General features: G+C 38.4%; 1 protein-coding gene across 2 annotated transcripts in view; it reads right to left on the reverse strand.

Annotated features, from left to right (window-relative positions):
• Positions 1-720: 720 nt before the first annotated feature.
• TTC27 (tetratricopeptide repeat domain 27) overlaps positions 721-24,088 on the reverse strand; it is a 102,279-nt gene continuing 78,911 nt past the window's right edge. Inside the window, exons 14-20 of one of the 2 annotated variants that reach the window (XM_060754004.2) lie at positions 23,289-23,387; positions 21,252-21,304; positions 17,941-18,106; positions 13,824-14,021; positions 4,450-4,561; positions 2,879-2,979; positions 721-978 (exon numbers count right to left, since the gene is read on the reverse strand). In XM_060754004.2, coding sequence (XP_060609987.2) covers positions 859-978; positions 2,879-2,979; positions 4,450-4,561; positions 13,824-14,021; positions 17,941-18,106; positions 21,252-21,304; positions 23,289-23,387 — 849 coding nt within the window. In that variant the 3' untranslated portion in view covers positions 721-858. Of the gene's footprint in view, positions 982-2,878; positions 2,980-4,449; positions 4,562-13,823; positions 14,022-17,940; positions 18,107-21,251; positions 21,305-23,288; positions 23,388-24,088 lie in introns of both variants that reach the window. The other variant, XM_060754002.2, reaches the window with a different exon arrangement.

The following is a 24,088-nucleotide window of genomic DNA, read 5'->3' on the forward strand; positions in this document are numbered from 1 at the left end:
ACCCGCTGCACAACCAGGGGTTATTGGATCCCACCTATTTACAGCTTGAAGTTGCAATTGGTATTGTTATGCCTCTTCATGAGAAATGTATGGGAACTGGAGCTCAGTTGGTTCTGTGACAGATAAACTTCAGATGCAGCTTGAAGTCAGGGAAATAACTAAACCTTTGAGTATGTTTTTCCAAAAAGCACAGGATATCATGGAATTAGGTTGCTGCAGGTAGGAAAAGCTATGTGATGGCACCAAAGATGCTACATTTTATAGAAAGGGGTTGCCCATCTTCTCTTGGATGCTGAGCTTTGAAAATCGCAACATGAAAGAAAAGCACAACTGGGACCTACTGTGTCATGTTTGTTTTAAATGGCAAAGAGAGTTATTTCCACTATCATTTGAATTTCCTCCATCTTTCTCCCCTTCCTCCCATTTGATTAGAGCAAGAGCAAACAAAATTTTCCCCCCTTTTCTTCCTTCCAACATCAACAGGGCTCTTTAATCTTGCCTATCTGCAAAGTGCACAGCCATGGACAGGGGCCAATTATGTCATGCACTTGAGCAGAACTAATCCTAAATAAAAAGGCCTTCTAAATAAAAACCAGTCAGTTATGTTTTACAAAAACCAGGCCAACAGAAATCACACAAGCGCTCAAACTGAAAATGAACAGGCATGACCTTAAACACACTTTATAGCTTTAGCAATGTTGATCACAATTAGAAGCTGCATTGTGTAGAAAAATATTTATTAGGATTGGACCTTAGGGTGTTTTGATTTACTGCAAGCTCATTAGCACAAACCACAGCTAACGATCTGTGCAAGGCTGGCCCTTCCCTTCCCTTCCAGGAGAGTGTGTCTTCTATTTCTCAGGTCTGATTCCTTAGCTGGTTGCTAAGTTCTTGCAGTTCCATTATCAAGGTCTCCATGGCTGTCACGTCTTCGGCTAAGTCACTGGAAACTTCACCACTCGCTGGATCTGTAAACAGCTGCTGCATAAGAAAATTAAAAACAATGTATTGCTTTATTCAAAACAAGAAAATCATCTTAAATATTGATTAGGAGAAAAACCTGCTACTGCAAATGTTTTTGAAAGACCACTGATCTTATTTTTATGGCACTTATATTGGATAGTATCCTTACCAAAGATGATATGCTAGTGTCACTCTGCGGATAGCAAATGAATGGCATTTCTGTAAGTGATACTGCTAGTCTATTTAGAACACATGTGTCAAACTCAGGGCCTGCACGCCAAATGCAGCCCACCATGTCGTTTTATGTGGCCTTCCAGATGCTGAATTCCAATTCCGTATTCTTTATCATTAGACATCATGACTAGAGCTGATGGGAGTAACATATAGAAGGCTGCAGTTCTGTTGAGTCAGGATAGTGGGGCTTGAATTTAGATACAAAGCTTGTGGATATGATGTCTGACTTCAAAATTTCCTTTAATCTTTCCTCAAACTGAGATCTATAAGTGCCTCTGGATTGCAATTCCCATTATCCCCAAATTAGGTTCAGTAGGTTTGTTCTTAAGTTGAATCTGTATGTAATTCAGAACAAGTACATTTTAAAAGGGTAACTCCAGCCAAAAATATTTATCTTTTTGCTTTGGATAGCATAGAGAAGGATTGAAACCCCAGTTGTGGTTGTTTTGCTGTCTGTATCCCTGTTCACAAGATTTCACCTCACTTTCTGTCACTGAGGAGAATTGGATTTTGGCTTGTTGTGGAAACAAGGATTGCTGAGAGAGCTTCAGTGGAGATACCTTTCAGGAGTGAATTTCCCACCCAAGGAGTAGATTTATCTCACTTCCTGATATCTCACCCCTTAATTATGAACTGTTTCTATGTTGGATGTTTGTAACATGGGGACTGCCTGTACTGGAATCTGCTGAAGTCCAAAACACCATGTCTCAGGTTTGCATGCTACCCAAAGGCCAAGCTGTTTAGACTGAGTCACAAATTAAAAATTTAGACTGAAAAATGCACCAATATAATAAAACATGTGCCTTGAAAAAGTAAGGTGGAAACAATAGAGGGCAACAACAATAGAAGAATGTAAATATATACATATTTCTACAATTGAAAAGCTGGAAGAATAAAAAAATATCTTCACCTGCTGACAAAAACACCACTAAATAAAGGGCAGACTAACTTCAGAAGATAACCTAAGGGTCAAGTCTTTGGTATACATCAGAGTTTAAACACTGAAACAGCCTTGAGCCTAAATAGTACATTTTGTGCCTGTGTATATGTTATATGACTTAAAGTCACCAATACTCATGGCTACTCCATACATTTCATAGCATTTTCTTAGGCAAGGGATACTCTGAGGCCACTTTGCCAATTGATTCCTCTGAAATATAGGCCACAGTACCTGATATTCTTGGTAGTCTCCCATCCAAGTGTTAGCTTGGATGGATACTTCTTAACTTCCAAGATTAGACAACAACATTTGGTGTTATTAGGCTCTTACTAATCTCCGATGGCACTGAAGAAGTAGCTAGAGTGAGTTAATTTTATAGATTGCATGCTGTTTTGAGATCTAGAGTTAGTACGGAACATGATTGAGTTTGTTTGTTGTTGTTTTTCACTCATGGAAAATGTATTTCCAAGTAGGCCAAAGAGCATGTCTGGTCCTCTTTGCAACAGACACTTTGTTTTCAAGAGAGATAAGTGATGTGTATTTAAAATCAGTGGATGTGCTCACAAAAGAACAACAAAAATAGAGCTAGCAATAAAATGCATGTACTGTACTCCTTTCCATCAAAGATTTACACGGAATACAACAATTACAGACATAGTTCTTAAGAACATTAGTAAGGACATAAAGGCCACCATACAGTCCCTGGATGGCACCTCCCTTACAAAGGCACCCCACTCTCACCTTTGCTTTGGCTACCAAACCCCGCAAGTTGAGTCGAGCTGTAGAGAGTATCTGCACTGCTTCTTGGTAATTAGTCTTGTTTTTGCTGCACTTCATTGCCACTGAAAGGTGAAGTTGAAAAAAGGTGAAATACATGTTTTGTGGCTGTTTCTGTGATAGCATGGTGGAGCTAAATGATTACTTAGCTTTTTGTTAAATTCTCTTTGGGATGAAAAGATATTCCTATTAATCACTGTAAAATGAGAACCAATATACTGTATATACTTGAGTAATACTCAAGTGAGGGTCCTCGAGGAAAGGCAGAGCTTCTACCAGCTGTGTGCTTCCTCCCCTTTTGGCACAGCAACCCAGCTGGATCTGTATGCCAAGAGAGGAGAGGAAGGCACACCGTTTCTCCTCTCAGAACAGCAACCCAGCTGAATTGCTGTGCCAAGAGAAGAGGAGAAACTGTATGCCTCAATTAATGTAATTTTATTGATATCTATTTTTATTTTGAAATTTATCTGTAGTTGTTGCATTTCCCAACCTAGGCTTATACTTGAGCCAATAAGATTTCCCAGTTTTTTTGTGTTAAAATTAGATGCCTTGGCTTATATTCAGGTCGGTCTATACTCGAGTATATATGTTAACTATTGGAAGGAGTAGTTTTCTGAGATCTGTCTAAAAGTCTGGTTCCCCTCTCTTTTAAAATGGCTTCTTAAGTAATGGATAAGCAGCTTGATGATTTAAAAACTATCAAGGATATCACCAAAATAGACATATTTGAAGTTTGACAAGGTTGGATAATGGAGTACAGCACAGAAGAAAAAATCTTGGAGAGCCTATTTGTGTTCAATAGAAAGGTACTGTTTCTGGAGAATTTCACATGGTGGGATTAAAACAGTTATCCAAATACAATTTCCATTTTCAGTACCACTGAAGCATGCCTCCAAACATCTGCGTGAATGTTGTGCTTCCTTGGATCACAACATATACAAGGAGAACAAAGTGTTTCCTCAGATGTTCCTGGATTTCAAGTCTCAAGATCCTTCAAATAAAGAGTTGGGCATGTTTAGAAGAGAGGGTTGAGAGGAGACATGATGGCCATGTATAAATATGTGAGGAGAAGTCATAGGAAGAAGGGAGCAAACTTGTTTTCTGCTGTCCAGGAGTCTAGGGCGCAGAACAATGGCTTCAAACTACAGGAAAGGAGATTCCACCTGGACATTAGGAAGAGAGATGTTCAGCAGTGGAACTCTCTGCCCCAGAGTGTACCGGAGGCTCCTTCTTTGGAGGTTTTTAAACAGAGGCTGATGGCCATCTGTGGGGGATGCTTTGAGTGCAGTTTTCCTGCTTCTTGGCAGGTAGCTGGACTGGATGGCCCACGAAGTCTCTTCCAACTCTATGATTCTAATTGGCTATATAGGATAAGGCTGCTGCGACTTTGCAGTCCCAACAACACCTGCTTAAAAAACCAGATCTATTTTGGAAATACCTTTTAAGGTTATAGCCAGAGTTTCCTTTTCTGGTAAGTGATACTCTAAAAGAAGAAATCAATGTGAATTTATTTCAAGATTTCAAACAGAACATACCATGCGCAAGCTCTAGAGCACCTTTTGCTACGGCCTTAAAAGAGGAAGTATCTTTGTCCCAATCCCTTGATTGAACTTCACATTTGTGTGCTTTGGTCAGATATTGAAGCGCCTGCAAAGGAATAATAAAAGTAAATCCAGAAAAGAAAGTTACTTTGGCAATACATCCGTTCCTTAGTCTTAGGATAGTTTCCTTTGCTACAGCTGTTCCACAGATGTTTTTCGTTGTGATTGCCTCTCAACTATGACAGACATATAAGTAACATGTGTTTAGGAGACAATTCTTTTACCTTTTAAAAATCTGTCTAGACTGATGGATATGACCCACATTTTGCTAGGTCACAATGATTAAATGCATATGAAAGCAGGAAAACCCTTGTATTCTAATATTTTGAGCCATTATGCATTTAAGGAATGCAAAGCTTGATAAATGTCTGAAACATGCAGAAGAAATATGATCCCAGTTTTACTCTGCACCATTCCTAAGTATGGAAAGAAAAATAGACATCTATACTGGGAAATGGAGAAGATCAAAGGTAACGGCTCAAAAATTTAAGCAATTGTAAGTTAAGCAAGACAGCACTAAAACAAACCAAGAAAGCACCTTAAAAAACCTTCCATCCCACACTTTCAGAAATGCAAATTTTATTTAAAAAATAGTTTACGTAACACTTAAGCATTAAAGTTCCAACACAATTAATGAAAAAAGTCAATGAATATGTTTATTTCCTTTCAAAATTATTTCCATTTAATTTGATCAAATAAGTTGCTGTTTGTGGCACATCAGGGATTAGTTACAGAGGGCACAAAACACCAGTAGCTTCTCAAATCAGTAAGTACTTAGTTTCTCATCTTGCTCCTCAACAGAAACAACTGAACCTATTCTGAAGTATTGCCAAGGGTGAAGAATTTTTAAAACCCTTGTGCTGGCAGAACCGCTGATCAAAAGTTCAGCAGTTTGAATTTGAGGAGCAGGATAAGCTCCCGTCTGTCAGTTCCAGCTTCTCATTTGGGAACATGAGAGAAGCCTCCCACAGGATGGTTAAACAACCAGGCATCCCCTGGGCATCGTCCTTGCAGATGGCCAATTCTCTCAGACCAGAAGTGACTTGCAATTTCTCAAGTTGCCCCTCACACACAAAAACACACACACCAAAAAAACCCATAATAGTAGAACTATCTCTTCTGAATGATTCAGTATTGCAGTATCTGGTCCACAAAGATGCGAACAAGATGCTTCGTCAACTATGGACAACCAGTTTGGCCTTCGTGGCTTTGAAAATCCAGCAGAAATGGGATGTCTTGCTTATCTGGGAAGCTGTCAATACTTCTTAGAAAAGGAAGTAATAATTTGACTAAATTCAGAGGAGATCTAGGCTGAACTAGATGAGACAATTCATATGGTTGATTATATGTGATATCAATTTCTTGACTGCTAATGAATCTTTACATGGGAACTTTTGGTTTGTTTCATAATGAAAAGGATATTTTAGGGACATACACAAACATAAGGCATATTTATCTTGGCGCATTTGGCACAAGCTGGTGTAGATTCTTTTTGCTTGTTGCTCTAATGACTCTCATTGTGTTCAATTCCGTTTTCTCCCTCCTTTCCTGACTTTTTATCTTGTTTGTATATGCACAGAAGGTAAAAACTCAGTAGACTGTATAAATAAAACCTGGGACAAATATGGGGGAAACCGTTAAGATTACATAATTTATATTGCATGTTATGCTGCTTTTAAATAATAATAATATGATTCTTGCAGCCCAGGAGCAAGCCATCAGAACAAATGCAATGGAGGCCAGCATTGAAAAATCAACTGATGACCCAAAATGCAGACTGTGCAAGGAAGCTGATAAAACCATGGATCATATTCTCAGATGTTGCAAGAAAATTGCACAGATGGACTACAAACAGAGGAACAACTCTGTGACCCAAATGATTCACTGGAACTTATATCACAAGTACCCCCTGGCAGTAGTAAAGAATTGGTGGGATCATAAACCTGCAAAGGTTGTGGAAAATGAACGCAAAAAATACTGGGGACTTTCGAATCTAAACTGACAGTTTTGGAACACAATACACCAGACATCATGATTGTGGAAAAGAAAAAAGTTTGGATTATTGATGTTGTCATACTAGATGACAGTTGCATTAAGGAAAAACAACAGGAAAAACTCAGCCTAAACCAGTACAAGATGGTCCCAGTGGTCATCAGCACAATGGGTGCCATGCCAAAAGATCTCAGCCGGCATTTGGAAACAATAAACATTGACAAAATCACGATATGTCAACTGCAAAAGGCCACCTTGCTTGGATCTGCATGCATCATTCAAAAATACATTACACAGTCCTAGACGCTTGGGAAGTGTTCGACGTGTGATTTTGTGATACGAAATCCAGCATATATAGCTCATTTGCTGTGACAAACTGTGTTTTTGTGCCAGTAAATAATAATAATAATAATAATAATAATAATAATAATAGTAATAATAAACCTTTATTTATAGGGACTGAAGGGACTCAGGGTGGATTCCAAACATAAAAGGCAAACATTCAATGCCCGAATACAACAACAATACATCCATACTAACAAAATTTAAACAACCCAACATCTAAACATGATTATAACTTAACAACTAAAATTAAATAAAAAACATAGCCCGTTATAACAGACATAAGACAAAACATCAAACATCGAATGGAAACAATAATTTCCCAAAAGGACAAACTGTGTGAAATGTACTTTGGTAGCCTTCTAACATCTCTCCCACACACAGAAGCAAATTCTGAAAGTGTTTTAAGGCAGGAGTGGGCAGCCTGTGACCTTCAGATGTTGGGTCCTTTCCTCTGCGCCAACCAGTACTGTATAGGCAATGGACTGAAGTGCTGAGAATTGAGCACCACATTTCTTCACCCAAAGGGAGCATGATGATCTAACAACTCTTTTTATGGCCATACTTTATAATTTTTGAAGGCACTAAACCTTTGTTTTATATTCCGAGTTTGATGTTTCTCGATACACTGTGTCCTTTTGAAAAGCTGCCACACCAAACTAGCTTTAATTTAATAGCTGAAGAATTCATCAGATAACCTTGGCTGCAGCAGAAAGATGGAAACCTTGTTTGTAGGCTTTCCAATTTTCCACAAAAAGAATCCGACTAAGCATTAAGAAGTATACTACAAACATCTGTATTTTGTATTATTCTTAAGTTGTATTCTGGGGGGCAGGGGCAGGATCCCAACAAACTTTGCTTCCATCCCTAAGATAGAGAGATATACGGCATGATGGGTTTCTTGAAATGTGCACATAAACAGCAATCTGAATTATTTTGAATGTATGATAATAGTATTAATCCATAATGGGAAGAAGGCAGACTGGAGTACCAGTGTATAAGTCAAGGACAAACTGGGGGGCAACAATGATAGATTTTGGGGTCACCCAATGATAAGTCAAGGATTATTCTACAGCAGTGGTTCTCAACCTTCCTAATGTTGCGACCCCTTAATACAGTTCCTCATGATGTGGTGACCCCCAACCATAACATTATTTTCATTTCTACTTCATAACTGCAATTTTGCTACTGTTCTGAATTGTAATGTAAATATCTGATATGCAGGGCGTAGTTTTATTTACTGGATCAAATTTGGCACAAATACCCCATATAGCCAAATCTGAATACTGGTAGGGTTGGGGGGATTGATTATGTCATTTGGGAGTTGTAGTTGCTGGGATTTATAGTTAACCTACAATCAAAGAACATTCTGAACTCCACCAACAATGGAATTGAACTAAACTTGGCACACAGAACTCCCATGACCAACAGATAATACTGGAAGGGTTTGGTTGGCATTGACCTTGAGTTTTGGAACTGTAGTTCACCTACATTCAGAGAGTACTGTGGACTCAAACAATGATGGATATGGACCAAACTTGGCACGAATACTCAATATTCCCAAATGTGAACACTGGTGGATTTGGGGAAATAGAGCTTGACATTTGGGAGTTGTAGTTGCTGGGATTTATAGTTCACCTACAATCAAAGAGTGTTCTGAACCCCACTGAGAGAATTGGGCCAAACTTCCTGCATAGAACCCCCATGACCAACAGAAAATACAGCGTTTTCTGATGGTCTCTAGTGAACCCTCTGACAACCCCCTCACATCACCCCCAGAGGTCCTGATCCCAAAGCTGAGAAACATTGTTCTACAGAGAGGGGAAAACATCAATGGGCCGCCAGTCCCTGGCCTTTTCCCCACATAGGCATTCAAAAAGGCAGAATCAGCACCATGTCAGGGAGAGTAGCCCATAAGCTGTCAGGAATTGTGGGAGTCCAAAACATCTGGAGGGTTGAAGTTTGCCCATGCCTGGTATATAGAGCTTGTCTTTGAATAATGCTATTTTTCCCCCAGCTAGGTTTGCAATGTTAAATTTCTCTCTAAAATTACAATGGTCTTACAGGGGTTTGTGATGAATGATGAATTTTAAAGTTTCTTCAGATGTTCTAATACTTAATGGGTTTGTGGAGCTTTTCCCATTTGAATCTTACAACCCTCTTTGTGAGTCATCATGAATCAACATTTTCTTTTGCCTGGAAAACCAGAGCTCAGCAATTCCAGATTGGGAAATCAAAGTGACTATGGCAGGCCAACTGTTCTTATGACTCAACTCAAGTCAACCGTTAACCTGACTCAAAACGAGGAGCTTGGATATTAATCTATTCTGGAATGAAACAATTTAGAAGCCATGCGGTCAGAAGAGGATAGTCACAACCTTACAATAGAGGTGACTTTATGAGTGCTTATGCTTTAGAGCTGAGCAAAGTATGGTTGTGTTTCAGGATTCATGTGAGCTATTGGCAAATGGGATCCCATGCAACATTGTTTTGCTCCATTCATTATTCCATTTGTAGAAATGAATTTGCTACAAAACCTTAATCATTGCACACACAAAGGTAGGTTATACTGCAGGTCTTGGGAAACTCAGAGTGCTATCAGTCATGCTGTATTTCATAGTTTTGGTAAATTTAAAGTTGCAATGCAATGCAGCCTTTGTTTCTGTTGCTTGTTTAGTGTACCATAACTAACTATCAGCCAGCCTTCTCTAATCAATGGTCATACTGTTCGGATATTATGATAAATTACAGTCTAACATATATTTGAAAAACAAGAGACTGGAGAACAATGGTTAAGCTCATGCAAACTTCATTTTGGCAAAAACTATTTCAACTTGAAAAAAAGACAATCTTATAGTACTTTATTTTTAAATGTAGTATGAGCCTCCCTGAATCCTACACCAGGTGAAAGGAAGAATGTGTGTGCGCGTAAAGGTAAAGGTTTCCCCTTGACATTAAGTCTCTGACTCTGGCGGGTGGTGCTCATCTCCATTTCTAAGCCAAAGAGTCATACTTGTCCATAGACCCCATCCAAGGTCATGTGGCCAGCATGACTGCATGGAGCGCCGTTACCTTCCTGCCGGAGTGGAACCTATTGATCCACCCACATTTGCATGTTTTCAAACTGCTAGGTTGGCAGGAGTTGGGGCTAACAGTGGGGGCTCAGCCTGCTCCCCGGATTTGAACCGCTGACCTTTTGGTCAGTAAGTTCAGCAGCTACAGTGGTTTAAACCTCTGCACCATCGGGGGCTCCACACACACACATACACACACACTTACAAAATATATATAAATACTTTTACCCTGAAAGATAATTGAACTCTTCATTGCTCTTTATTCATGTTATTTCACTTATTTGATGTTAATATTCTAATTATAAGTATTTATCCCATTGCTTATGAGGTGTTACACATGCAAGAAAAAATCCACCATTTCTAATTTTCTACCTGCCTATCAGAGCCTTTCTGTGTCCTGTCCAACTCCTAATTCTGAAGGGTAGTTCCCTGTGCAATGCAGGAATCACTGCAACAAAAAGAAATCACATTCCACAAGTAGACTTCTGTTCATTAAAATCAGGATCCAACTCTTACGGCCCCCTCCACACAAAACCCTATAGCTCAGAATATCAAGGCAGAAAATCCCACAATATCTGCTTTGAACTGGGTAATCCGAGTCAACACTCAGACAATGTGGGATTTTCTGTCTTAATATGCTGGGATATAGGGTTGTGTGGAGGGGCCCTAAGATTGAAAATTGTGTTTAACATCTCAGAGACAGAAAGATGGATCTCTCATTTCAAATTATCAAAATCCTAGATAGCTAATTTGAATTTATGCCATATTTATAACAGAGTTCTTTTGCAGGGAGAGTGGTGTATCTAATTTAATTCCACAATGTAAATATATTCTTAACCATGTGTCCAGTTTTTTCTATTTTCTCTTTTGTATAGAAAAAAAAGGTAGATTTGGAGATAACCATATTATAGCGTCTCTGCTCTAACATCTAAAACTAAACAAAGAACGTAATGTTCGGCTCTACAGAACATTAAGAGATGAAAAGTCACATTGACATGGATGTACAAAAGTTATGCCATTGCTGGATTCTTAAACATTACATTTTCTGGGAATGAGACAAGAGTTCATCTGACAGAATGCTGTCAAACAAAGTGATTTCTGTGAAATATCATTTTGGAAGATCTTTTCACAAGGATCAAGGACAGAAGATCTTTGTGTTGCTGCTGAGAAATACAGCATACTGGGGCTAACCTTCAACATACTCCACTCTAGTATCATTATCATATGAGACATTATATTATGTGCTGTGCTGCAGTATTATTGTTTTATAAAGCACAACTGAGATAGGTTGTTTTCATTTCTTAAATCAGGTGGAAACGAAGTTGGGAAAAGATGGGAAAGCAGAATATATTTTATTCATAAAGTACAGATAAGATAAAATGCATCCTATTTCATTTCCGATAATTATGGCAAATGCTCTTATTTTGAGCTGGATGAATTTTTGGAATGTTCGCTTTGTGTTATAGGGCTTCATTTGTTACTGTACACAAAGTAGGTCTCATGTCTGTCAGATTTTCTAACTGCACAGTACACTATATTGTTACATAAAGGTCAAAATACTTCTATTATGCATTTTCTGCTCATCAAATGTTTGTGCTCTTTCATGTTGTCCTAATTAAGTTAACATTTTGGGAACTGAAAATGAATTTGCTCTTATATCATGATCAATACAGACCCGTCAACCCAATCAATACATTCTTGTTGTTGTTGTTGTTGTCTGCCTTTACATTATTTCTGATTTATTAACTAAGTTTTCTTAGCAGAATTTGTTCATAGAATGTTTGCCCTTGTCCTCCTTTTAAGGCTGAGAAAGCATGACTTGCCCAAGGTTACCCAGGAGTTTCCATAACCAAGATAGCCCAGTTCAAAGCAGATATTGTGAGATTTGTTTTGCCATAATATTCTGGGATATAGCGCTGTGTGGAAGGGCCCTCGGTGTCTTAATCCAGCACTCAAACTGATATACCACACTGGATTTCTATCAATAACTATGGGTGGAATTTCATGATCAACAGTATACCTGGCAATTCCAGCATCAGAAAATGAATTAATTAGGAAAGCATATGAAAAGAAGTACTAGTTATTTATATATTAAAAGGAATATTTAAAATGTTAAAGATATTTGCACTTGTAATCTACCCTTTTCCCACTGGGTTCTCAGATGGAAAAGTCTCACCCAAAAGGATTATCAGATTAACCATTTTGTATACTAGCAATGCTGTATCCTCAGACTAATAAATATGTTCCTATTTTGAAAATGGTAGAAAAAAGAATATACAGTGAGAATGTTCTGAGGTTTCTAACCTTAAGATTAGTTCTAGTAATGCTACTTTTGTTTGCTAGTCTCAATGACTCCATGCCAAAGACTCCTTGAATTATAAAAATGAGATAGTTTAGGATAGTGAAATGTGTCATTTTGCATTTATCCCATTGTGACAACCTGTGAAATGAGAATCAACACTAATAGGGAACTAATAGAAAGTTGGATAGGTGACATAAAAAGATGTTTGTAATCACTGAAAGTGGATGACTATGGGATTGGTGCAATGTTCAATATGTTTTATGATGTTTTAATATGTTTAATATGTCTTAATGCATATCTATATGTCTACTGATCTTTAGTTAATTATGTTATGTATTGCTTTTTCTTCTTCTTATGCATAATGTGGCACTGAATTTTGCCAAAATTTAACCCTCTCTAAGTCCCCCTTGGGGTGAGATACAGCAGGATGGAAATATAGTAAATAAATAAATGGGACAATGCCTTTTAAACATCATCAAACAAAAATACACAAAACAGTCTGCAGAAAATGTAAGCATAGAACAGCACAGTACAAAATGCAGAAATCCCTTTACCTTTTTTTCTCCGTAACTGATATCTCAACTTCCTCCCCTTTCTCGCCTGCATATCTAGTTTTTCTAATCTCACTTATGTTCCCTTTTCATCTCCTCCTGTGCTGCCAAGTTGCTCTCCCTCTCTTTTGCTTTCTCTCTCTGGGGTATTCATAAGCCTTCTTGCTCTTATCTTTTTCTCTATGCCTGATGGTCCTTTCCCAACTCTCTCCCTTCACAGTTGATCTATATGTTTGAAACCCATCTGTATGGGGGTGAATGCCTCCCAGCAGACAGCAATGAATCTGCAAGGCAATATCAATGCGATGGCAGGTGCCAATTAAGGAGAAGACAGACCTTGTGTAATAGCTTATAATACTATACCCCAGTTATGTTTAGGTAGACCAGGGGTCCCCAAACTTTTTAAACAGAGGGCCAGGTCACAGTCCCTCAAACTGCTGGAGGGCCAGATTATATATATATTTTTAAAAAAGAATGAATTCCTATGCACACTGCACATATTTTATTTGTAGAGCAAAAAAAAAAAAACACTTAAAAACAATAGAATAATTAAAATGAAGAACAATTTTAACAAATATAAACTTATTAGCATTTCAATGGGAAGTGTGGGCCTGCTTTTGGCTGATGAGATAGAATTTTTGTTGTTGTTGTTGTGTGCTTTCAAGTCGTTTCAGACTTAGGTTGACCCTGAGTGAGGGCCGGGTAAATTATCTTGGAGGGCCGTATCCGGCCCCCAGGCCTTAGTTTGGGGATCCCAGAAGTAGACTGTAACAATCTGATGACTGGAAAATATTCTTTTACACAAACCACAGCTGTTGCATTAAGATAATGGTTCAGTGACTGGAATTCCAAAGAAACACTGATATGCAGAATTAATTTATAAAATACATCCTCCTTAGAAGAAAGTCTAGCACCTCAATACAGTACTTGGAAGAAAAAACTTTGCAGGATTAAAGTTATCTCTAGTTTCACTTTCAAGTATATAGGTAACAATCAGTTAAGGACACAGTTACTAATTCAAAAACATATCTGATCCATAGCGTTTACCTTTTCTATATCTTCATGGCTATCGTTCTGCCCGTTGTCATAAAGCCTTGCATACAGCCTCCAAATTTCCCCATCATTTGTCACTCTAGAGGTCACTCTGCCAAACAAGGACTGGAGTTTTTCCTTTAACCCACTTGCTATTTCTCCATTACGATCAGCCAATCCCTCCATCACTGCCTTTACCAATATTTTAAGTACCTTAGAAAGAAGATAATGTTTAATTAGAATTAGAAAATTGCCACAAGGTTGAGCAAATGCTACTTACATGTGTACAGAACATGGGATCAGTTTACATTAATTTAAAAAAGTAAACATTTAATATACCCATAGATATGAAAAGACACTCTTATGTCTTCAACAACAATAGCAAATTACTTTCCTTAAATGTGGCTGACAAGTAGACTTTCTGGAAGAACGTAATATTGTGTGTGTGTGTGTGTGTGTGTGTGTGTGTGTGTGTAATCTAACTAAATTTGTAGCCCACTTGTGGTGACAAATCTCAAAACTGAGAAATGGGTGCTTAGTTTCTTAGCTGCTAGATTCATCATTATTAAATGAGAAGATAAAATTGGGTAATGTTATGTTCCTTCAGATAGACTTATTTGACTAAAAACAAAAAAGCACTTTCCAGCATCTGGACTATTGTTAGATAACATTGCACAATTAAAATACTTATTGCATACAAAAGAAATAGGCCTCTCAAAAATGCCTCCAAACTACCTTGATGCTTAGTAAGAATCACACAATCTATGACAGGGAAACTATTGTAGAGATCGGTTCTCATATAATAAGCCACCACTTTACCATGTGTAAAATTGTAAACAGCTTTCCATGGGCCTTCTCAGTGGCGGCCCCACAGCTGTGGAACTCCCTTCCCAGTGATGTCAGATCAGCCCCATCCCTCCTGACCTTCAGAAAGCAGGTTAAAATGTGGCTTTGGAATCAAACCTTTGGTGACCAATATAGTGCAATAGATAGACTTGAAATTATGTGTATGATCTCCAAAATGGCCTAGACTATGATTGTGGGCAATGTTTTAATGTTTTCTAATCTGGTTTTTAAATTTTTAAATGATTGTCTATTTAATTGTATGTAGGATATATATTGTTTTTAAGGCATTGAATTATTGTCTATGCTATAAGCCACCTTGAGTCCCTTTCAGGGTCGAGAAAGGTGGGATAGAAATATCTATATAAATAAAAATGTAATGTTCGTTTGTGGGATTAACAGAACTCAAAAACCACTGGACGAATTGGCACCAAATTTGGACAAAAGACACCTAACAACCCAATGTATGTCCTTCACTCAAAAAAATTGATTTTGTCATTTGGGAGTTGTAGTTGCTGAGATTTATAGTTCACCTACATTCAAAGAACATTCTGAACCCAACCAACGATGGAATTGAACCAAACATGGCACCCAGTTCTCCCATGACCAACAGAAAATACTGGAAGGGTTTGGTGGGCACTGTCCTTTGGTTTTGGAGTTGTAGTTCATCTACATCCAAGGATAACTGTGGACTCAAAAAATGATGGATCTGGACCAAACTCTACAAGAATATTTCATATTCCCAAATGTGAACACTGGTGGAGTTTGGGGGAAATAGAATCTTGACATTTGGGAGTTGTAGTTGCTGGGATTTATAGTTCACCTACAATCACAGAGCATTCTGAACCCCACCAATGATAGAATTGGCCCAAACCTCCCACACAGAACCTCCATGTGGGCCACAGCAACGTGTGGCAGGGGACGGCTAGTAGTAAATAAATAAATAAATAAATAAATAATAAGACTCAAAGACAGGGAAATGGCCATTAGCAAGCACAGGTGTCTTCTGAGACTTTTTAATTTTGCTTCCTATACTCTTTTGAAATGTCCCTTCTGATAATCGAAAGGGAAAAAAACTTTTACTTTTGCACTATAAAACCTTCCAGATATATTATAGGGGCAAATGGCCAGGTTGTGTTTCCTCTGCTCAAGTCTGGGTTTTGTTAAATTGTAGACTGAATGGACTTCATTTATAGCTGCTCGGGAAATGAAAACCACAGAACAGCCTTTTCAATGTCGTTCCTTCAAATTACAATGTACTGCAAACGCTACTATCCCCAGATTGCATCCTTACTAAATGAGAGTTGTAGACCAATACAGGTAGCAAAGGCTGTCATGGTTGATGAAATGGTTCAAACTTCACAGAACATGTGAAGCTTTTGCCATTCTCAGAATATTAACATTAAAGCATTGACAAATGCCCTTTTTCAGCAGTCTATAGTTCAGTGAGATGTAGGACAACTTGCTGTATTTAAACTAACACCTAATCAGTCTTGTTAGAAAGCTGATAGGAATGAAATGGGGTGTTTGAGGAAAGTTCTATGGATTCAGTGGACAGCCAAAAAGACAAATAAATGTACCCAAAAGCATCCAAAAGGAGTCACGGTGGAGCAATGGGTTAAACCCTTGTGCCAGCTGAACTGCTGACCTGAAGGTTGGCAGTCTGAATCTGCGAGTGAGCTCCTGTCTGTCAGCTCAGGCTTCCCATGGGTGGACATGAGAAGCCTCCCACAGGACTGTAAAACATCCGGGTGTCCCCTGGGCAATGCCCTTGCAGACAGCCAATTCTCTCACACCAGAAGTGACTTGCAGTTTCTCAAGTCACTGCTGACATGAAAAAGAAACCTAAAGCAAATTAAGCTGGAACTCTCCCGAGATGCCAGATGACTAAACTGAAACTGTCATATCTTGACCATATGATGAGAAGATATGACTCACTAGAAAAGACAATAATGCTTGGTAAGACAGAAAGGCAGCAGGAAAACAGGAAAACTGCATTACAGTAAGAGAAACTCCATCAAGGAAACATAGCCCTGAGTTTGCAATATCTGAGAAGGTTTTTTGATTTTCCAAATGAGAACCTTGCCTTGGAGGTCTTTCATTCACAAGACCATATAAGAAAAAGTCAACATGGCAAAAAAAAAAAAAAAAAAAACATTCTTTCCCTGCTGGATAAAGATGATGTTTTTGAACAGAGGCTTTGCACATACAGCGTAAAACCTGAAGACAACAGAAGGAATGAAATGCATTAAAAATGACAAACCTGGGAAACAGTCCAGGTTTTTTATCAAGCAGTAGTATAAGTATGAACTGCTTTTATTTTGTTCTATGTATTCCATACACATTCCATACTTACTGGAAGGTAGCCACCATCCACTTATATGGGAAATACTTATGTACACATGCAAATCTTTACATTAAGTTAAGTTAGATGTCTCTCTGAACCTGACTTTGCACTAATCTTTAATTAAAATAAAGAAGGACAATCAGGATATTTCAATTTTGCATTTATGTCAGATAATGTTTACAAGCCCAAAATATTAGTGTATTTTTATCGTATCAGAATTGACTCGAGAAACTTCAAGTTGCTTCAAATGTGAGAGAACTGGCTGTCTGCAAAGATGTTGCCTAGGGGACACCCGGCTGCGTTACCATCCTATGGGAGGCTTCTCTCATGTCCCCACATGGGAAGCTGGAGCTGAAAGATGGGAGCTCACCCTGTCGTGTGGATTCGAACCACTGACCTTCAGGTCAACAGTTCAGCTGGCACAAGGATATAACTCACTGCGCCACCGCAGTTCCTATTAGTACATGATAATGCTGATTACATCATTATTGCGACATACAAAATGTCAGCTAGGAAATTATGGAAAGGAGCAGACTAAGCTGTTCCCTTCTTCAAAATCTAATTTATCATGGACAACCAATAGGCCTGGTATACTGTAGTGGATGGGCTGAATGGAATTTACTCTGACAATAATATGAGTAAAACTCTCATATTTTACCAAATGGATAAGACAGATGCTCCACTCAGAGTAGTGTAGCATCTGTCATATCAACTTTTTCATTATAAGATGGTTAAAATGCAGTTGAAGATGGACTATATAAGCAATTCCGGCTAGGTTTAGATTTGGATTGAAAAATTAGAACTATGGCTGAAACGTCTTAGACTGGATTTATTTTTAAAAACTCTATTCACTACTTTCAGTAGTTGGGCACGAAAGAAAGAAAGAAAGAAAGAAAGAAAGAAAGAACAGAACAGAAAAAGAAGAAGAAAAAATCAACCCACCTGGACATCTCTATACTTTTCTTGCAAATCCATAAGCCTGTGATAAGCTTTAATGGCTTCTGAAAATTCTCCAACGTCTGTACTGGTAAGAATGTAATTTTCCCAAATCTGCCAGTGCTCATAATTACACTTGAGAGCTTCCTGAAGAGTCCGGAAGGCTTTGATTCTGGTGGAGGGGAAATGAAAGAAAACATACAAGGATTCAGTTTTGCCTTTAGAATTTCCCATGAGGGTGTAATACCATTTTACAAAATACCAAACACAATCTCAGAATTTCAGTCTCTTTTTACTATTCAGCAAGTGATAAAGACGAACATTAGTATACTTCAAACCTCAAAAAACCTTATCACACCCAGAGCCCCACCACCAAGATATGAAAGGACCACAATTCTCAGAATGGATACTGTTGATATCTCGAAAGCAAAAGATATTAGGGAAAGGTCACCATAGGTTTATGTTTTTCTTTTCCCTATTGATAGAACTCCATCCCACACATAATAACACAGACATATAGGAAATGCTGACCTGGTTTAAACATTCACTTGTTTTATGTATTGCTCACCTTTTTCCTGACATGGAACCCAAAGTAAATTAGGATTTGGTTAGATGTTATGTTTTTTTATTATGAAGTTTCTGTTTAATTATTTGTACGCCGCTTTGAGTCCCACCCGTGGAAGAAAAGCAAAGAATAAATAAATAAATAAAGATAAATAATAACATCAAATGTTTGGATCATACACTTAACATACCACGAATATCCATTACAGTACAACTAGGATTGGATTGGCCAGATCAACGCACTGGTGAAGATGGTGTCAGTTTGAGGAGTGCAATACCTAAAACCACAGAGATACAGGCGACACCTCCCCATGTGTTTAACATGTTACGGACCACAGCATTGCCAAGAAATTGAAATTGTTGAAATGCAGAACCCAATACTTCATTTTGTTGTAATTTGGTTGTATTTTAATTCAGTTATACCTCAGTTTTATTTTAATAAATAATGAAAGAGCATACCACCTATCAAATATTTTTTCATATTGGTTGAAAAAGCAGGTCGCCAAAATGCAAGTTGCTGAAAAGCAGGGGATGCCTGTATGTAACCAAAAGCTTCTATATAAATATTCCAAGTTGCTGAAAATGATATTTGAACAACCAAGCTGCTCTTTTTGTACTTACTTACTTAGGCGATCCCTCGTTGTCCGAGTAGGATTGTCTTCCAAGATCAGTGTACTGGTGGTGGATCCGTAGGTGACTGTGGAGCCCCATTCTTGATCTGCATCTTCTCCTGCAGTGAGGGCATTGATTTCCAAGTGGAAGGCGGTCCCGGTCGGGGTTGGCTTGACTCGCCTTCTTCTTGCCATGTTTCTCTCTTTCGCCCTCCATTTGTACCTCTTCAAATTCTACAGTACTGCTGGTCACAGCTGACCTCCAGCTGGAGCACTCGAGGGCCAGGGCATCCCAGTTCTCAGTGTCTATGCCAGAGTTTTTAAGGTTGGCTTTGAACCCATCTTTACTTCTCTTTTCCTGCCCATCAACATTCAGTTTTCCATTCTTGAGTTCGGAGTAGAGCAACTGCTTTGGGAGACGGTGGTCGGGCATCCGGACAACATGGCTGGTCCAGTGGAGTTGACTGGCCAATTTTTTTTGGATCTCTTTTTGTATGTATACTCTATCCACTATAATCTCTGAAACAACTGTATCTTTCAAGCTGTAAGTTCCATAAATACATCCAAGGGCCTCTTGAACTTATTTATTGCTTTTGGTTCAACGCACTTTGTTAGCAATTTGTTTTTCCGCATCCACAGATTTGTGAATTCTCATTTTCAGTTTCTTTCCAAAAAGTCCATAAATCTCTTGTCGTGATGTAAGAGAAAAAAACCCAAACTGCTAAAAGAAAACATTTCATTTTTCTCTCTTGGGTTTTAATGCTGCATTCTTTTTGGCAGACGAATGGGACACAGTCCAAACAAGCAAACATTATCTTGATAACTTACTTATGGTACCAGACTTCTGAAAGAACGGGTTGATCAAGAAGTTATTCATCCCACACATTGTTACATAAACTGAACAAGCACACAAAACTAAGGTATCATCCTCTATATAAGATTTATTAATGGCATCTTCTTAGAGAGAGACAGTAAATGGTTATTTATGCAGGTTGTTGCTTATCTGTTCCCATAAACATAGTACTGAATTGCCAGTTTTCCACTTCAACAGCTGGATTTTTTTTCGTGTCAGGGGTGACTTGAGAATCTGCAGATCGCTTCTGGTGTGTGAGAACTGGCCATCATCAATGATGTTGCCCAGGGGATGCCCAGATGTTTTGATGTTTTACCATCCTTGTGGGAGGCTATTCTCATGTCCCTGCATGGGGAACTGGAGCTGACAGAGGGAGCTCAACCCGCTCTCCCCAAATTCGAACCACTGACCTATCTGTCAGCAATCCTGCCAGCACAAGGGTTTAACCAAAAGTACATATAATATGGATCATATAGTCACATGGTCTGTTTTAAATGGAATGCATTCAAATTCAGACTTGAACTTCCTTTCTAATAAGAATAAAGTAATGCGGGTTATATTTGAAACATCAAAAACATCATCTCCTATGTGAATCTTCTTGAAAACTGAAATCTTCAGCAGAGGCCTATTAGGTTTCCTATAATTCTTCCACTGGGCAGTCAAAACTGTATAGTTCCACCTGAGCTTTGGTTATAAATTATACAAACATATGAAGATACATATGTAAAAACATGGTATGTAATTTTGGAGTGGTGTGCACTGATGTGCAGAAAATGAATAAAAGAATAATTTGCACATCAGAATTTCCCCAAAACAATAGGTTCGATACATTTAAAATGTATCTGTATGGAAAAGTAAGAAAACAAACAACTAAAAAATTACATAGTTGCCAATGCTGTCATTAATTAAAATACAAAAGAATTCCCTAGAACAGTTGGGGTATGCTAGCATATATTCCATTAAGCGACCGCACTCCATGGGGCTGATGTGGCTACAGAGGAAAGTTCTTGAAAACCCCACTTCTGTTTAGCACCCAGATATAAAACTAATAGGACAAAACGTGTTGCTTTTCCATTCCAAAACCTTTGCATTGGTAGTATCACTAACTGACTAATGATACTGTTGATGGCAAGTCAAAATAGAAAGCTTGGACTAGGGGCGATCACAAAATGGATCATGATGGATAGCCTGTCTAGAACTTGCAGACTATTGGGGAAAGGCTGAAAAGAGAGGAAATCAACACTATTTACTTTGGAAACAGCAGTCACTAATCCGTTTGATGTACTTACTTCTGTTTTAATCTGATATACGCAGTTGATAGATTGTTCCAAGCTTCAGCATTCTGCAGTTAAAACAAATTAAAAAAAGGAGAGTTAACGCACAGTAGTAGCAAGCAGTATCAAATTCTACTGCTTTTGTTGTGTGCCTTCAAGTCATTTCCAACGCATGGCTACCCTAAGGTGAATCTATCACAGGGTTTTCTGAGAAGATTTGATCCGAAGGGGGTTTGCCTTACCTTTCTTTGAGACCATGTATGTGTTACTTGGCTAAAGTCAGCCATTGGGTTTTACTGAAGTTAACTTACTAAAAACTATTTTGCACATTCATCCATAGTGACCTGTCTATCAATGATTTTAATATCCACAAAACTGTTGAAAATACAGTACTAATAAGCTGGCATACTTCCACCAAAAGATATATGTAGATTCTGCTGATCTCAAGGGGAAAGTTTTAGGGATATGCCAATGAATGACTTATCTTTGTCCAAATCATGCCAATTTGAATATGATGAATTGTTTTATTTATTTTTTTATAAAACCAGCGCAAAAGCAAAAGTTACACCAAACCACGTGCCAGTGTGTTGACAAATTACCAAACCACTGGTATAATTGTAAACATCATTATTGTGAACATGAAATAGTCACTGTAAATCTCTTTCAGAAAGAGAATATTACCTGATGGGGAAAAGGTTTGATTTTGAATTCTCTACTTGAAAGGAATTTTAATTCAATTTTATTGAAACCATTAGTAGTATCAAGACTACTAAATCACATACAGTAATTAAGAATGAAAGGGTCTGGGTATGATCTAAACTTTAGGAAATTACAATTCAGTTTGTGCATGCATGTATAAGAACATATGGACCTTTTATACGTGTATGGATGGAGAGAAAAAGCATCTATAGAACTCATATTCTGTAGTACATGTTACACTGCTATAATTAGTAGGATAAAAGGAAAAAGTGACATGTTACAATTGTTGAACCTTCTCAAACATAGAAAATTGGTGTTGCTGTTTTAATTAGCTTCATTAGCAACCTTTTTGAATGACCCAACTTCATTTATTCCATAAAGAGGTAAACATAATAATTCAGTTCTTGTGGGTTTTTTCGGGCTATATGGCCATGTTCTAGAGGCATTTCTCCTGACGTTTCGCCTGCATCTATGGCAAGCATCCTCAGAGGGTCTGGTTGCAATTAGTACAATGGGTTTATATATCTGTGGAATGGTTGGGGTGGGGCAAGGAGCTCTTCCCTGCTGCAGTTAGGTGTGAATGTTAGCTAATCACCTTCATTAGCATTTGAAGGCCTGCCTGAGTCTGGGAAAATCTGTTGCTGGGAGTTGTTAATCTGTGCCTGGTTTCTTCCTCTCTGATGTTTAGCTGTTAAAATTTTAGAGTTTTTTAAAACTGGTAGCCAGATTTTGTTCATTTTCATGGTCTCTTCCTTTCTGTTGAAATTGTCCACATGCTTGTGGATTTCAATGGCTTCTCTGTGTAGTCTGACATGGTGGTTGTTGGTGTGGTCCAGCATTTCTGTGTTCTCAAATAATATGCTGTGTCCAGGCTGGTTCATCAGGTGCTCTGCTATGGCTGACTTCTCTGGTTGAAGTAGTCTGCAGTGCCTTTCATGTTCCTTGATGCGTGTCTGGGCGCTGCGTTTGGTGGTCCCTATGTAGACTTGTCCACAGCTGCATGGTATACGGTAGACTCCTGCAGAGGTGAGAGGATCCCTCTTGTCCTTTGCTGAACGTAGCATTTGTTGGATTTTCTTGGTGGGTTTGTAGATTGTTTGTATGTTGTGTTTCCTCATCAGCTTCCCTATGCGGTCAGTGGTTCCCTTGATGTATGGCAGGAACACTTTTCCTCGGGGTGGATCTTCATCTTTACTCTCGTGGTTTGTTCTTGGTCTTGTAGCTCTTCTGATGTCTGAGGTGGAGTATCCATTGGCTTGGAGAGCCCAGTTGAGGTGGTTCAGTTACATAATAATTAATAACAACATTTTGTCAACAGACAATGGAGGGTCACCTCACACCCATTGTACTTACATCAGGTTCCAATATCACGCAACGCTGAAATGCTCTAGCAGCACCTTCATAATCTTCCAAAGATAGGTAGGCACAGCCCAGGGAAAACCACACACCCAGCTAGAAGGGAAACACACATAACTCAACATTGCACAATGACATCCCAACAAAGATTGCCTTCAAAGAACACTGAAAAGAGAGAGATCAAATTTTAAATTGGCTGCAATGACTATTAATTGGGGGTGATGCCGATCATAATGGAAGATAATATACATCCCTATGACATAGCTTCTTAAACAATGGGGTCCCCTTAGCTCAATGTTGGGGTCCCAAAAGATTGGGCAACAGTAAAAGTTTTCCAAAAGCCACCTAGTAGCTGTTTTAGGCATTTAGTCTGATCTATAGCATGCAGTCTTTCAGTGGACTCTGCAGAAAGTGCTTCAGCTGTATTTCATGAAAAGGAAGATCAACCTATTTAGCAAACCTTGCAAACACGGATTTATTATTAATATATTTTATACACCTATATACCCCAGGCCATGGGGGAAAAACTCCTTGGCAGAAAGGGGTCATGAGTAGAAAAAGTTTAAGAAACCTTGAACTATGACAATAGTAGAGCAGCTCTACAGAGATCTTGATTTGAATGACATATTCTTCTTACAACTACAACTTCCGAAGAAACCCAGGGACCAAAGTGTAATCGTAAAATGTCTGTTAACTAGTGCGAACAAAAATGGAGATTTGCGAATCCTTTAAATATCCAACAGTATCTTTAATTTAAAGGAATGGATCGCCTCACTGACTGAATATTCAAGGTAAAA

Source organism: Anolis sagrei, chromosome 1 (genome assembly GCF_037176765.1).
Source record: "Anolis sagrei isolate rAnoSag1 chromosome 1, rAnoSag1.mat, whole genome shotgun sequence".
NCBI classification, from domain to species: domain Eukaryota; kingdom Metazoa; phylum Chordata; class Lepidosauria; order Squamata; family Dactyloidae; genus Anolis; species Anolis sagrei.